This window comes from Typopeltis vanoorti, chromosome 23 (assembly GCF_054136105.1).
Source record: "Typopeltis vanoorti isolate ZY-2024b chromosome 23, IOZ_Tvanoo_1.0, whole genome shotgun sequence".
In the NCBI taxonomy this organism is placed as follows: Eukaryota; Metazoa; Arthropoda; class Arachnida; order Uropygi; family Thelyphonidae; genus Typopeltis; species Typopeltis vanoorti.
The window spans coordinates 73608778-73626010 of record NC_143571.1 but is presented as its reverse complement, the minus strand read 5'-3'; the positions used below and the strand labels follow the sequence as shown (position 1 = coordinate 73626010).

General features: G+C 36.7%; 1 protein-coding gene across 1 annotated transcript in view; it reads right to left on the bottom strand.

Moving 5' to 3' along the window:
• LOC150093978 (ubiquitin carboxyl-terminal hydrolase 25-like) overlaps positions 1 to 17233 on the bottom strand; it is a 551531-nt gene that overhangs the window by 153444 nt on the left and 380854 nt on the right. Inside the window, exon 14 of the mRNA XM_090413163.1 lies at positions 1190 to 1476. Within this exon, the coding sequence (XP_090269289.1) occupies positions 1190 to 1476 (287 nt within the window). The remainder of the gene's footprint in view (positions 1 to 1189; positions 1477 to 17233) is intronic.

Here is a 17233-nt window from a genome sequence, read left to right as displayed (position 1 = left end):
TTTAGTGAAGATGGTATGGAAATAGACAACAGAATCAACAAAGCTGATATGGTAGGAAGTCAGTTGAATAAATTCATATGGAATAAGAGAGAAATTAGTCGGAACACTAAATTAGCTAAATACTAGACAGTGGTCAAACCAGTTTTAACTTATGGATCTGAGAGCTGGGTTAGAAGTAAAACACTTGACCAAAGACTAGAGACCGCAGATATGAGAGTCCTGAGAAAGATTAGAGGCATGAACAGATGGCATCAATGGCAATATCATATTAAAAACGAGGATATTAGGAAAGAACTTGACATTGTCAGCATCCAGGAATGCATTAGCAGAGCTAATCTCAGGTGGTATGGTCACTTAAACAGAATGGCAGGAAAATAACCCAAAGGAAGTCCAAGATATAGGTGGATTGATACAGTACAAAGTGCCTTAGATGATAGAAATATAAGATCTGATAATGTTGGAGTCTTGACATGTAACAGACTGATTTGGAGGAAAATTATAGATAGGAAGTTAGCAATGATGTAAATTTTTCATGTAGTACTGTCATATCCTGTACACCCCTTGAGGGTACATGGCAGGAATTTGATGATGATGATGAAACTGTGATATAGCTCTAATACTCCAGTTCCTACTATTGCCTCAAAGTTTTTTTTTTTTTTTTCCCCAAAAAGAATGTTGATTAACTGTTCTACATGGTAGTTCAGTACAGGATACACAGGGAGATATTATATATAAAGAGAAAACATTCAAATTATGTTGAACACAAAATAAGGAAATACAAAGCAAACAGCCACCTAACATGTTTTTCAGACTCCTGATATGAGATACCAGTTGTCTGAAAATTTTCAAAGAATCACTTGTATCATCAATTGATATTGTTTCAAGAATGAAATGACCACCAAGGGGAATAAGTCAATGTCACCATATGTTTATGCTATATACAAATGGAATGATGTAGATTCAGAATGGAAAGAAAAAACTCTAAACACAAATATTTATACCCCTTTCTTAGAATGTTAAATCAATGTTGTGCCAAACAGCATTTGCTACTATTTGAGAGCAAAACTTTGAAATAGGAAAACACATTGCAATTTAAAACATCATGCTTAAAGGTATAACAGTAGCAAGCAACAAAGTTTGAAATCTTACAGTTTCATAGAGCTAAACAATGTATCATAATAATTATTACCTTTCACATCATTTTCTACCTCAGTTCTCCACCTTTTCAAACAGCTTTGTAGGACTCTAAGTTCCAGGTCAGAAACATGTCGGGGAGAAGGTAATGTATTAACAACAAGAACATCTTGCATTTGATCATCTATTGCAACAGAAGGTACAGATGCACTATTTCCTGGATGAAGGAAGCTGGATGAGGTGTATCCAGCTGGAAGTACTGTTCCTGGAATCTGGGCATTTAATGATGTTTCTAGAAGAGGTGCCTTATGAGGAGAATTACATGGAGAATCTGTTCCCATGCTAAAATAAATACAAGAATTATTTTTATGCAATTCAAGCTCAGAACCCAAAACTTTCTAGCATTATATTTGATATAATACTAACAGGAATAAATGTTAATTTCAGTTGGATTTATTTTTACATAGAAATCAATTTCCTTAACTTTAAGACACAGTTATGTTCAAGGAAAATAACGTGTGTACGCATACTATTTTGAAACAGGTATTGGGATATTCAACTGCTACTGCACTGTTCTGCATTATCCAGAAGTGTTGTCTATTTCTAGGTGTTCATCTTTAGAGGTTTTACAACAGAGGTCCAAAGTTCATACTACCAGGAGAAACAATTTCAATCTAATAGAGCTCTGTCACCAAACTTCAGTGGATAATGCAGTTGGGCATAACACATTTACTAGACATCAACCATTCATCCATCCAATAAGGATGTAGCATGATTCATTGCTCCATATTATGGACTTCCAATGCTCTATAGACCAGTTTAGTTATGCTATTGGAAAAACAGCAATGTACTACACTGCAAATAGCTCTTTATGTAATGTCCCACTTCTAACCTGAAACTGTAGTAACTGCCCCCCCCCCCTCTTTTTTTTAAGTTCTTAGTTGTTTCCATGTTGGAGACTGTCAAGATTTCTATATCAATCTTCAAAGTATCCTTTGGTTACTTGGTGTTAGCTATTTGGATGTTGGTGTGCATCTCCTTGCTGAGTGATACCATCACATTTTTTTTGGTTGATATAATGTTGAGTACACTTCTTCTGGGTAATAGTCTTTAACCAATCTAATAAATAGATAGGCTGCTGCATCTTATAATAACACTTTTTTCAAATTATTATTTTTATGGCTGTATGGCCTACTTTCGTTTAGGAGTGCCACTTTTTTACAATGTCATCGGCTTTTTACTCAAATCTTACGGCATTACTGATGTGTTATAAAAACCAATACGCATCAGTAATGCCCTAAGATTTGAGAAAAAAGCCAATGACATTGTGTAAAAGGGGCACTCCTAAATAAAACTAGGCCATATAGCTATAAAAATAATAGTTTACTTAGAGGAGTAACATGGCAATTTTCCCAGAAATAATACCTATAACTTCTTTCAAAGTAAGCTAGATCTACACACATTATGCCATTTAAGGTACATGGATGAAGAGTCAACTACAGGTACATATCTGTTTGCCTTATAGGCTACATGTGAAGGGTATGTCCATGTGTGTTATTATGTTTTGTACCACATCAAGTAGCAAAAGCATAAAAATCTGATTTATATATAATATATATATCTACCCTATATAATATATATATCTACCCTATATATATATCTACCCTATATATATATATATATATATATATATACACATACATACACACACCCTATATATATAAAACTATACCCTATATACCCCATATATACCCTATATATATAAAAGGGGTGCTTAAGGGTCAAAGCTGTATAACTGAGAGGAGACCTCCACATAGCCTTTCAAGGAATGCGGAGAACCGACTAGGGCTTCTGACCTAATGTCCAATCTTCACCTTCTCGTGGTGCACCCTGTTGAGTATCTACTTTAATACTGAACGAACGAGGATGGGCTGGCAATTTGGGATTTAGCCGACCAAATTGTATTCTTATTGGTTAAACCAAAATAAAAAATGATGGTACAACATGACAAAATTTCATGCCGGCTGGGGCGTCGCCCGGTTAAACAAGGCCCCCGTTGTTTTCGCCAGGGAACCAGGGCGAACAGCGAAAATTAAGCTACTGGAACAAATCTGAAAACAAACCCCAACTCAACATCACCAGAGTTAAAGATCGGTACTATCAATGTAAGAAGCCTGAATGGCAAAGAAATGAAGCTAGCTGAGGAATTAGATAAGTACCAGATCGACATAATAGGGGTGACTGAAACAAAAAAGACCAAAACTGGTGAGATCTTTCTGAGCAATAAATACAAAATGTTATATTCAGGCAATAACAATCAAGGAAAAGAAGGAGTAGCCATAGTATTCAACACAAAATACGAGGCTAATCTTCTTGAATGGCAGTCAGTCTCAAGTAGAGTAATGTGGGCAAATATGAGAATGGGGAACTGGACAATGAGACGTATTTGTGCCTATGGTCCCACAGAAGGTTCTACTAAGGTAGAAGTGGAGGAATTTTTTGATGCTTTAGAAAAAAGCAACTGACACAATGAAAAAGGAAAAGTTGGTCCTTGTTGGGGATCTAAATAGCAGAGTAGGAAATGATTGTGAGACATACAAAAATATTTTGGGAAAATTTGGAGAAAAGAGCAAAGCTAATAATAATGGCAAATATCTGTTGGATTTCTGCTCAGGACATGGACTGGTTATTACTAACACCATGTTCCAACATAAAAATGTGCACAAATTCACATGGAGAGAGGAGGCTAGGAATAAGAAAAGTCTCATTGACAATGTTATTGTTGATAGTGATGTTTTCTCCCTGGTGCAGGACACCAGAGTGTACAGAGGATTTGAAATTGGAAGTGATCACTATTTAGTCTTGAGCAGGATAAAATTGAATTTCATATTGAAAAGAATAACATGTAAGAAAGTTTTAAAGCAAATAAAAGTTGAGCAGCTCTCAGATGTGAACTGAAGACTAAAATACAGAAAGATTATTGAAGAAAAAATGAAAGAGTTTGAGAACAGGAATCAAACCTTGGAGATTCAGTGGCAAACTCTGAAGAAAACATTGATTGATTCTGCCAGAGAGGCATGTGGTGAGGTTGTGTGCAAGGATAAAAAAATCAGAACTCCCTGGTGGACACAGGAAATTAAAGAGGCAGTGAAGGAAAAGAAGAAAGCATATCAAAAGTTCCTGGCAAATAAGTCAGCTTTTACTCTTACAGAATACAGAGACAAATGTAAGAAAGCTAAACAGTGTGTAAAACTAGCTAAACAAAAGTCATGGGAGGACTTTGGCAAGAATTATATATAATAAATAATGGAAAAACTCACGTAGAAATATTATTTAATGGTATAATTTTCGCCCGTGTGTCACAGGCATCTTCAGTACAATTAGGCACAAAAATCAAACATTAACTGACAATTCCAAAAAGCGCCACCTAAGTAGCTGGTGTAAGATAACTAAAAAGGTCAATAACTTTCCTTAAAAAAAAAAAAAAAAAAAAAAAAAAAAAAAAAAAAATTAATACAATAAAAAGTTAGGAAAGATTAGCTGATTTGTAAAGTACTATCTCCCATAAAGGGGATAGACGTAAGCCGTCGGATCTGTTTAAGTTAGGAGAATGAAGTAGAGTTTCACATGCTTCTTTATAAAGGCGTTCCATGAGAAGCTGACTTTTGTGAAGAACTCGTCTTTTTCCAATGAACTCTGTGTCTAGTGAAGATGGCATGTTCTGCAAGTCCAGACTTTTCAGGTTTAAAGTATTCAATATAAGATTGGTGTTCTTCTAGCCGAATGGAGGCAGATCTTCCCGTTTGTCCGAAATAACATAATCCACAAGAGCACGGAATCTGGTAGACACCTGGATGATTAAGATGTGGAAGCTTGTCCTTTGGAGAAGCGAGAAAGGTGGAGATTTTTCTAAACGGTCGAAAGGCAACAAAAATATTCAGTGGTTTTTTGCTATACGTTCACTGATGCCTTGTATATAAGGGATGGTAATGCGCGTTATTTCCTCTGTGTTTGAAGAGGGAGACATATTAAATCTACTCAAAGTTCTTTTAATGAAGTAATTCTTATAGCCATTAGATAGAAAGGAAGAAGTTATATATCATATTTCTTTCTGTAAAAGATCGTCTGTAGAACAAAAGGAGTGGGCCCGATGAACCAGTGTTTTAATAGTTCCTGCCTTTTGACTGGGATGGTGATGAGATTCCGCATGGATATAATGGCCTGTATGAGTCTTCTTTCTATAAACAGAGAAATGTAGGTTACCATCTGGTTGGCGAAGAATTAGAAGATCTAAAAAGGCTAACTGCTTATTTGATTCTACTTCTAGGGTAAACTTGATCCTAGGATGAAATGCGTTTAACTTATTGAGAAATTGTTGAAGTTCATCAGAAGAGCCATTCCATACAGCAAAAATGTCATCGACATATCTGAACCAATGAGTAGGTCTGGGAGAAATATAACTTATATACGATATATAACTTCTTCCTTTCTATCTAATGGCTATAAGAATTACTTCATTAAAAGAACTTTGAGTAGATTTAATATGTCTCCCTCTTCAAACACAGAGGAAATAACGCGCATTACCATCCCTTATATACAAGGCATCAGTGAACGTATAGCAAAAATTTTAAAACCACTGAATATTTTTGTTGCCTTTCGACCGTTTAGAAAAATCTCCACCTTTCTCGCTTCTCCAAAGGACAAGCTTCCACATCTTAATCATCCAGGTGTCTACCAGATTCCGTGCTCTTGTGGATTATGTTATTTCGGACAAACGGGAAGATCTGCCTCCATTCGGCTAGAAGAACACCAATCGTATATTGAATACTTTAAACCTGAAAAGTCTGGACTTGCAGAACATGCCATCTTCACTAGACACAGAGTTCATTGGAAAAAGACAAGAGTTCTTCACAAAAGTCAGTTTCTCATGGAACGCCTTTATAAAGAAGCATGTGAAACTCTACTTCATTCTCCTAACTTAAACAGATCCGACGGCTTACGTCTATCCCCTTTATGGGAGATAGTACTTTACAAATCAGCTAATCTTTCCTAACTTTTTATTGTATTAATTTTTTTTTTTTTTTTTTTTTTTTAGGAAAGTTATTGACCTTTTTAGTTATCTTACACCAGCTACTTAGGTGGCGCTTTTTGGAATTGTCAGTTAATGTTTGATTTTTGTGCCTAATTGTACTGAAGATGCCTGTGACACACGGGCGAAAATTATACCATTAAATAATATTTCTACGTGAGTTTTTCCGTTATTTATTATATATAGTTATGTCTACTCACGGTTTACCTCTTTTAAAACTTTTGGCAAGAATATAGAAAATAAATATCAAGAAGGTGGCAAAATATTCTGGAGGTTGTTGAAGAAGCTTAGGAATGGAGAAAAGAGTGCTGTAAAAGGAGTTAGAGATGATAAAGGTGACATGAAAAGGGGAGAAAAAGATATCCTTGAAGTATGGAGTAATTACTTTGAAAAACTGCTAAATGAAACAAGCAGTGATGACAGCACAGTGATAAAAAACACTGACCAGGCATGCAGTCAGGAATACATAACCATACTAGAAGTAGAAAAAGCCATCAAAGGCTTGAAATGTGGAAAGGCAGCAGGAGTAGATGATATTCGACCAGAAATGCTGAAGTATGGTGGTATAAAAGTCTTACAGTGGCTGCACTGCATAGTTCAGATAGCCTGGACAGAGGGACGAATTCCCGATGATTGGAGTAGAGCTCTCATAGTACCCATATATAAAAAGTCAAATAAAACTGAATGTGAGAATTACAGAGGTATTTCCCTACTGAGTGTTCCTGGCAAGATCTATGCCAGTATACTTGAGAAACGGTTGAGAAGAATTGTGGAAGAAAAGCTTGGTGAAGAACAAGCTGGATTCAGGCCAAATAGAGGCTGTCAGGATCAGATCTTCACTTTACGACAAATAGTCGAGAAAGCATAGGAATATAACAAACATCTCTATTTAAGTTTTGTCAATTTGGAAAAGGCATATGACAAGGTGCCAAGAGAGAAGCTATTCAATACGCTCCAGTTATATGGTGTCAATGGGGCATTATATCAAGCAATACTTAGTCTTTATTTGAGTTATAAATCAGCAGTTAGAATTGAAAGAAGTACAGGAAGATGGTTTAATGTTAAATCTGGTGTGAGACAAGGATGTACATTATCCCCTCTGTTATTCATTATCTATATGGATCACATTATGAAGGAAAGTGGTATTAAACCTGATATCAAAATTGGAGATGTTAATGTCAGCTCTTTGCTTTATGCGGACGATGTTATACTTCTAAATAAATCCGCTTACAAGTCTGCAAGATTCTCTGACTAAATTCAATTGCTGTTGTAATAGATATGGTATGAAGGTCAGTAATAAAAAGACAAAGACAATGAAAATAGGCAGAATCATTGAAAATGTCAACTGTGTTGTGAATGGAGAACCTGTGGAACAAGTAAAACATTTCAGCTACTTAGGCTCGATTTTTAGTGAAGATGGTAAATTAAATATAGAAATAGACAACAGAATCAGCAAAGCTGGTATGGTGGGAAGTCAATTGAATAAATTCATATGGAATAAGAGAGAAATTACTCAGAACACTAAATTAGCTGTATACAAGACAGTGTTCAAACCAGTTTTAACTTATGGATATGAGAGCTGGGTCAGAAGTAAAACACTTGACCAAAGACTAGAGACTGCAGATATGAGAGTCCTGAGAAAGATTAGAGGCGTGAACAGATGGCATCAATGGCAATATCATATTAAAAATGAGGATATTAGGAAAGAACTTGACATTGTCAGCATCCAGGAATGCATTAGCAGAGCTAATCTCAGGTGGTATGGTCACTTAAATAGAATGGGAGAGGAAAGATTAGCAAAACAAGTGTTCTCTGCCAGGTTGGCAGGAAAACGACCCAGAGGAAGACAAAGATATAATTGGATTGATACGGTACAAAGTGCCTTAGACGACTGAAATATAAGATCTGATAATGTGGAGTCTTGACAAGTAACAGACTGATTTGGAGGAAAATTGTAGATACGAAGTTAGTAATGATGTAATTTTTTCATGTAGTACTGTCATATCCTGTACACCCCTTGAGGGTACATGGCAGGAATTCGATGATGATGATGACATATATAAAATGATAAGCCTTTTTATGTCACGTTTTGAAACTCAGAGGCTACCCTGAGTGTTGAGTCTTCAAAATTCAAGGAGAACCGACCTACCAGTCCGGAACTCAGGGGGTTGGGTGCAAGGGGGTAGAACCCCCCCCCTTCAAATCTTTAAAATTCGAGTCATCAGAATTCAAGGACAACCGACCTACCAGTCCGGAACTCGGGGGTGGGGGGCAAAACCCCTCATTCGGGTCTTCAAAATTCAAGTCATCAGAATTCAAGGAGAACCAGCCTACCAGTCCAGAATTTGGGGGTTGGGTGCCGGGGCAGAACTCCCCTTTGAGTCTTCAAAATTCGAGTCATCAGAATTCAAAGAGAACCGGCCTACCAGTCCGGAACTCGGGGGGTTGGGCGCCATAGGCACCAGAGGGTATAGCCCCCCCCCCCCAGTATATAGGAATACCTCGATTATCGTGATTCTCGATACCAAAATTCCAATTATTGCGCTCCAAATTCGAATGATCGCGGCCGCGAGATGTAGCCCACTACATATGCAACCAGTTCGAGTCGCCACTCTCCAGGTATCGCTCTCTTGTAGTGCTTCGTTTTTATCTGACGACACCTTCTCACCACTTACCAGTAACTATCCACCCTTGCCTGAAGTACATGTGGATATTTATTTCTCTTGTTATTTACCCCTGCTAAAAGAAACAAGGATGATTTCAAGTCTACAGCTATCAAGAAGAAACATAGAGTGATCAGCTTGGGAGATAAGTTGCATATGATAAATAAGTATGAAGTAGGCATAACCAAAGCCAAAATTGCAAGAGAGTACGGTCTAAACGAATCAACTGTTCGCCATATTTTAGACCACGCTGCAAACTATAAGCAACTAGGACAAAGTGCATCGACGCAAACTACGAGAAACAGAAGCCATCTTATGATTGAAATGAAAACGCTATTGTCAGTGTGGATAGAAGATTGTAACCAAAAGAGAATTCGTCTTAGTCAAATGACTATAAAAACAAAAGCATTGAATTTGTTTGAAACTTTAAACAATTAGAAAGCGAAAATGATTCGGCATCAGTAGTGGAAGAAACTTTCTCTGCAAGTTCAGGGTGGTTTGATCAGTTCAAAAAGCAATGAAGCATTCATAGTGTTCATGTACAAGGTGAAATTACAAGTGCCGATGAAAAAGCAGCAGCTAGTTTTCCTGGTGAATTGCAACAGATCATTGAAGAAGGAAATTATACCAATGATCAGATATTTAATGCTGATGAAACAGGCTTATTATGGAAAAAAATGTCCACTAAAACATTTTCAGCAAAAAAAAATGAAAAATCACAGCCTGGCTACAAGGTTTCGAAGGAGCGTGCAACACTTTTACTATGTGGCAATGCTTCTGGAGATTACAAGATGAAGCCTCTCTTTATTTATCGTTTACAAAATCCTCGCCCGCTTAGAAGTTTAGATAAAAATGTTCTCCCTGTTCATTGGAGATCCAATAGAAAAGCTTGGATGACAAAAACTATTTTTGAGGATTGGTTTAAAAACTGTTTTTGTCCTGAAGCTGAAAGGTACTGCAAGTCATTAAATCTTGATTTTAAAATCTTGTTGATATTAGATAATGCACCTAGTCATCCAACAGCACTGAATGATTTGTGCAAAAATGTAAAAGTTATTTATTTACCACCTAATACCACTTCCATCATCCAGCCAATGGATTAAGGTGTAATCGCATCCTTTAAGGCATATTACCTACGAAGAACTTTTTCACAAGCAATAGAAAAGACTACAGGAGATGAAGCTATGACTTTGACAGAATTCTGGAAGGCATTCAATATCAAAAATTGCATTGAGAATGTCAAGGAAGCATGGAGTGAAGTAACGTCTAACAACCTGAGAGCGGTGTGGCAAAAGATTATTCCTCATTGTGCAAATGATTTTAAAGGATTTGAAAATGAAGTAACCCGTGTTATCAATGACATAACTGAGCTTGGCTTCGATCTAGGACTTAAAGAAATTGAAAAAGGTGATATTCAGGACTGCTTCAGTCACATGATAAGGAGCTGGATGATGAAGACCTAATTAACCTCGAGCTTACGATGCTCAATGATAATGACGAACAAATTGACTTGGCACCGAAGGAATTTACCCTCAAAGAAATAGATGAAATGTTTAGAATTGCTGAAAATTTTAAAGAAAAAAATCTTGAATGGCGATCCTAATCTCGAGTGATCACTGAAAGTTCGTCAGGAAATTGAAAATTCCATCCGTTGCTACTGAGTTTTATATGAAGAAAAAAAGAAAGAAAAAATTCCGCCAGACAATTCTACACCAATTTTTATCCAAGAAAGAATAATTGTATGTACTGTATATACTTCTTATATATAAATAAAGATTAAAGAATAATCTTGTTTTTCTTAACGAACCTTCATTTTTTACTTAACACGTTTAACACATTTCTTTTTTACTTGATATATAAAATTTAATTAATAGATTTGAAAAATCCTTGGCATTGATCACCCATTTTACACGCATTATTTATCCCGATTATCACAGATTGGATTATTGCGGTATTTTTCATGGCAACAATAACCATGATAATCGAGGTATTCCTGTATATATATATATATATATATATATATATATAAATAAAAGCAAAGTACTGTGAAGCATCACAGACTTCTCACATCACAAGAATCATTATTAGACACAAATTCAAGATGCAGTAACTCTGATTCTTTGCAACTTTTATTTGAAGGATGCATTCAACAAGGATAGAGGCATGCCAAATTTCAAGCATTAAATCCAATTCATGAAAGCACTACAGAATTTTGAAATAGCATAAAAACACCACAAAGTGTTAATTCTTTTACCATCCCCTTTCTGTAGTCATATGGAAAGATTGAATCATTCAACTGATTTTGAGCAAATCTAAAATATAGTTGCCTGTTATGTTCTTTAAGGTTCTTTGAGAAATTCAGCGCAATCAGGCCATCAAATAGGCATTCCTTACATGTCACATTTTAAACAGTTTTCACGCAAATTCAAAATACAGTTATTTTCTATGTTGTTCATGCAATTATTCTGAAAATTTCATCATGATCACACAAAAATGAAGGGAAACTTATAGTGATTATTTAATTTGCAGACACTTATATAGGTTCCATCATTCAATGAATTTTGACAAAACTGAAAGCATAGCTGGTTTGTGGGAGGGTGTAAAAGAAAGGGAAGAAAATAAAATGCAGAGACATTACTACAAATTATTAATCAACTATTTTATTGCTATCAGGTAACCAAAAAAAGTACATGCAGTTTTCAACAGAGTTCGCTGCAATGACTTGTTTTATTTTGTAGTGGTTTGCAGAGTGCAATTTTTTACGTGTCATAAGACACAGATACACATCAGTTAATTGGTGCACTCTAACTTGGTGTGTACTCTTTTTTCTGTGATTTCGAATTCTTTTAAAATGTCAGCTGAACCTGGTGTAATTTGGGCTTGTTCATTTTATGAATTTAAACTCAGTTCGAAGGCTTCAGAAATATCCCGTAAGATATGTGTGGCATTTGGAAAAGATGCGGTAGCAGAACTTACAGCGCAGAAATGGTTTAAAAAATTTGTTTCTGCTGATGAATCACTCAAAGATGCACCATTCAGAAAGACCCTCCATTATTGATAATGAAGAATTATATGCCACTGTTGAAAATAATTCAAGATTAACATATCAAAAACTTTCACAAACGTTTAACGTCAGTGGTGAAACAATTTGTTTATACTTGCATCAACTGGGAAAATCATAGAAGCTAAGCAAATGGGTCCCACATGCATTATTAGATGACAATAAACTTCAAAGGCTATCAATTTGTTCTTCACTTCTTTCACATCATAAAAACGAACCATTTTTTGGATTACTTGTTCACTTGTAATGAAAAATAATCTTGTACTCTAACAGGAAGTAAACTTAACATTGGTTGTCACCAAACAATCCAGTACCACACACTTCAAAGGCACCACTTCATTCCCAGAAGACTATGCTTTGTGTATGGTGGACTGGAACCAGTATTATTGACTACAAGTTTCTCGCTGCAACTCGAGCATGTGCAGGATGTGTTACTTCAGAAACGGCTATTTTTACAGGACAATGCAAAACTCCATACTGCAAAACTTACCCCAAGAAGATTTGTGCTTTAGGATAGGAGATACTCTGTCCTCCACCACCACATTTTCCTGAGATTTCTCCAAGCGATTATCACCTTTTTTTTGGCGCTAGGCAATCACATGCAAAATAGACAGTTTCACAATAAAACAGAGATTGAAGCAGAGGTTGCTAGGTTTATTACTTCTAAAGACAAAATGTTTTACAAAAGAGGAATTTACAACCTTCTATCTCATTGGGAAAGAGTTGTAGATTGTGAGGGGGCTTATTTTAATGAATAAAATATTTTATGAAAACTTCTGCAGTTGCTTAATTTTACTGTTTTTGGTTACCTGATAAACTGCAAACTTTTTTAGATATCTCATATATCTAAAAAAATAAAGTTGAATGCGAGAATTACATAGCAATTTCTCTATTAAGTATTCCAGATAAGGCTTATGCGAGCATACTTGAAAAAAGGGATTAAGAAAAATTGTAGAAGAACAAGTTGGGTTCAGGTTGTCAAGGTCAGATTTTCACTTTACAACAAACAGTTGAGAAATCATGGGAATATGGCAAGGAACTGCATTTAAGTTTCATAGGTCTGGAAAAGGCAGAGGACAAGGTGTGCCCAGAGAAAAGCTTTTCAAAATATTACAGTTATACAGGATAAATTGAAAATTATACAGAGCAATACATAGTCTGTATTTAAGTTGTAAGTCAGAAATTAGAATTGAAAAAAATACAGGAAGACAGTTTAATGTAAAATCAGGGGTAACACAAAGATGCACATTATCTCCACTCTTATTCAATATTTACACGCATTGCACTGCATTATGAAAGAAAGTGGCATTAAACCTGATATCAGAATTGGAGATATTGAACTTAGCTGTTTGCTTTATGCAGTAATGATGTTGTTGTACTCCCAAATGCATCCAGAGCAAGCTTCCAGGATTCTCTAACTAAACTGAATAACAGCTGTAACAAATTTGGTATGAAAGTCAGCAACAAAAAAATTATGACAATAGGGAGGAACATAGAAAACTTCAATTGTATTATCAATGGGAAATCTACAAAACAAGTAAAATATTTCAACTATTTAGGCATAGTTTTTAGTGAAGATGGCAAATTAAATATGGAAACAGATAATGAATAAATAAACCTATTATGGCAAGAGTCAGATGAATTTATACGGATAACAGAGAAATTAGTCAAAAACACTAAATTAGCAGTATAATGACTGAAATATAATGACTAGAACCCATAGATATGTGAGTTCTGGGTACAGTTAGGGGAGTGAACAGATGGAATCAAGGGCAGAATCATATTTAAAAAAATGAAGATATTAGAAAGGAGCTTGACATTGTTAGCACAAGAATATGTAAGCTGAGTTAATCTCTTGCCACTTAAATATAATGGGTGAGGAAAGGTTATCAAATCAGATGTTTCATGCCAAGATGGCAGGCAAGAGATCCAGAAGAAGACCAGGGTCAAGGTGAATTGATTCAGTCAGAAGTGCCTTAGAAGCATGAAGTGTTAGACAATATTGGAGTGCTGACAAGTAATAGACTAATATGGAGGAAAACTGTGGATAGGAGGTTAATAACAATGTCAACTTAAGCATGTAGTACTGGCATAGTAGCATGAACATCCCTTGAGAGCACTCCTACATATCAGGAAATTGATGATATAAAAACTTCTAACACACAATGTATTAGTACAGTGGTAAGCTAAGGGTTAGAATTTTAGAAACCCCGCTCTACAGCAAAGTCCATCTAACCACTGAATACTGTTCTCACATATAATGATATATCATCATCAAATTCCTGCCATTTACCCTAAGGGTGTACAGGATATGATAGTACTACATGAAATATTTACATTATTACTAACTTCCTATCTACAATTTTCCTCCAAATCAGTCTGTTACTTGCCAAGACTCCAACATTATCAGATTTACATTTCTATCATCTAAGCCACTTTGTACCGCATCAATCCACCTATATCTTGGTCTTCCTTTGGGTCATTTTCCTGCCAACCTGGCAGAGAACACTTGTTTTGCTCATCTTTCCTTGCCATTCTGTTTAAGTAACCATACCACCTGAGATTAGCTCTGCTAATGCATTCCTGGATGCTGACAATGTCAAGTTCTTTCCTAATATCCTCATTTTTAATATGATATTGCCATTGATGCCATCTGTTCATGCCTCTAATCTTTCTCAGGACTCTCATATTTGCAGTCTCTAGTCTTTGGTCAAGTGTCTTACTTCTGACCCAGCTCTCAGATCCTTAAGTTAAAACTGGTTTGAACACTGTCTTGTATACAGTTAATTTAGTATTCCCACTAATTTCTCTCTTATTCCATATGAATTTATTCAGTTGACTTCCTACCATACCAGCTTTGTTGATTCTGTTGTCTATTTCCATATTTAATTTACCATCTTCACTAAAAATCGTGCCGAAGTAGCTGAAATGTTTTACTTGTTCTATAGATTCCCCATCCCAATGCAGTTGATATTTTCAATGTTTCTGCCTATTTTCATTATCTTTGTCTTTTTATTGTTGACCTTCATACAATATCTATTACAACCGTAATTCAATTTAGTCAGGGAATCTTGCAGACTTGTAGCAGATTAATTTAGAAGTATATCATTGTCTGCTTAAAGCAAAGAGCTGACATTAACATCTCCAATTTCGATATCATGCTTAACACCACTTTCCTTCACAATGCGATCCATATAGATAATGAACAACATAGGGGACAATGTACATCCCTGTTTCACACCAGATTTAACATTAAACCATCTTCCTGTACTTCCTTCAATTCTAACTACTGACTTACAACTCAAAAAAAGACTAAGTATTGCTTGATATAATGTCCCATTGACACCATATCAACATAAACATACAATTATTGTCTCCTTATCATCCAAAAAGTTAAGTTCTCTCTCTCTTTTACTTGAGGTGTTACTTTACCTCTAAACTGCTATTAATTCTTTAACTTTACACAAATCAAAAGTCCACCTAATCACTGAATACTGTTCTCACATATAATGATATATCATCATCAAATTCCTGCCAAGTACCCTCGAGGGGGCGTACAGGATATGATAGCGTCTGTAGCGTCTTGAATAGCTTCTCTCTTGGCACCTTGTCATATGTGTTTTCCAGATCAATAAAACTTAAATACAGATCTTTGTTATATTCCCATAATTTCTCAACTACGAGGTGGTATCAAAAGGTTTCGAGAAATTACTTTATTTATCTACATTTACACACTATCACCTTCAAAATAGTCCCTTTGCATATCAATACAGAGGTCCCAGCATTCTTGCCACATCTGGAATGTGTCCTGGAAGTCTTCTTTTCGAAGCATGTCAAAACCTTCTGCGATTCGCGCTGGATCTCTGCAATGGTATCAAAAACGGTGACCACTGAGCTGGATCTTCATCTTTGGGAAGAGCGCGAAGTCTGTAGGAGCCAAATCTGGCAAGTAGGGCGGGTGTGGAAGTGAGATCATGCTGTTTCTGGCGAGAAACTCACGTGTGAGGAGAGCTCGGTGACAGGGTGCATTGTCGTCTTGGAGCATCCAGTTTTCTCAGCACGCAGATCCGATCGCTTTCGCCGAAGTCCTCCTTCAGATGCCTTAAAACCTGGCAGTAGAACTCACTATTGATGATCTGGCCCCTGAGGACGAATTCTCGATGCACAATGCCGCGAATGTCAAAAAAGACTATGAGCATGCACTTGGTCGAGCTGCAGACCTGCCTCGCCTTTTTCAGTCGTGGAGATGATGGGCACTTCCACTGTGAAGACTGTTGCTTCGTCTCAGGGTCATACCTGTACACCCAAGTTTCATCACCGGTAATGATCCTCGACATGAAGGATGGGTCATCCACGGCATGCTGACGGAGTTCTTGGCAGACTTCGACCCGGTGTTCCTTCTGCTCCTGGGTCAGCAGCCTAGGGACGAACTTGGTAGCAACACGGCGCATGTTCAAATCACACATGAGGATTGCCTGGACTGTTCCGTATGACACACCGACAATGGCAGCAATGTTGTGGAGTGTGCTCCGATGATCCTCATGCACAAGTTGCCGAACGGTTTCGATATTTTTGGGTGTTGAGCTTGTTGAAGGTCTTCCTGATCTCTCATAGTCTTCCAGTGATGTTCTTCTACTCTTGAAGCACGCATGCCACTCAAAACACCTCGAACGACTCATTGCAGCATCGCCGTAAACTTGCTGAATCATGTTAAATGTCTCTGTATCATATTTTCCCAGTTTCATGCAGAATTTCACGTTTGCCCTTTGTTCTAACTTGCTGTCCATATTGAAATCGCAGATGTGGTAATGCAGGTGGTCAGAATAGCATCAGTTGCACAGCTCCCGATGTGCAACTGATGGGTTCTTCGTCCACACGGACAAAGTCTTTAGGCACACTGACTTATGAAGGTAGGTGCTCCCTGTGACTGTGTGTATAGCCTTGTGCTGCCTTCTGTTGGCGTGTTACAAACCTAGTCTCGAAACATTTTGATACCACCTCGTATTTGTCGTAAAGTGAAGATCTGATCCTGACAGCCTCTATTTGGCCTGAATCCAGCTTGTTCTTCACCAAACTTTTCTTCCACAATTCTTCTCAACTTTTTCTCAATTATACTTGCATAAATCTTAGCAGGAACACTCAGTAGGGAAATACCTCTGTAATTCTCACATTCAGTATTATTTCCCTTTTTATATATGGGTACTTTGAGAGCTCTACTCCAATCATCGGGAATTCATCCCTCTGTCCAGGCTTTCTGAACTATGCAGTGCAGCATAGTTCAGAAAT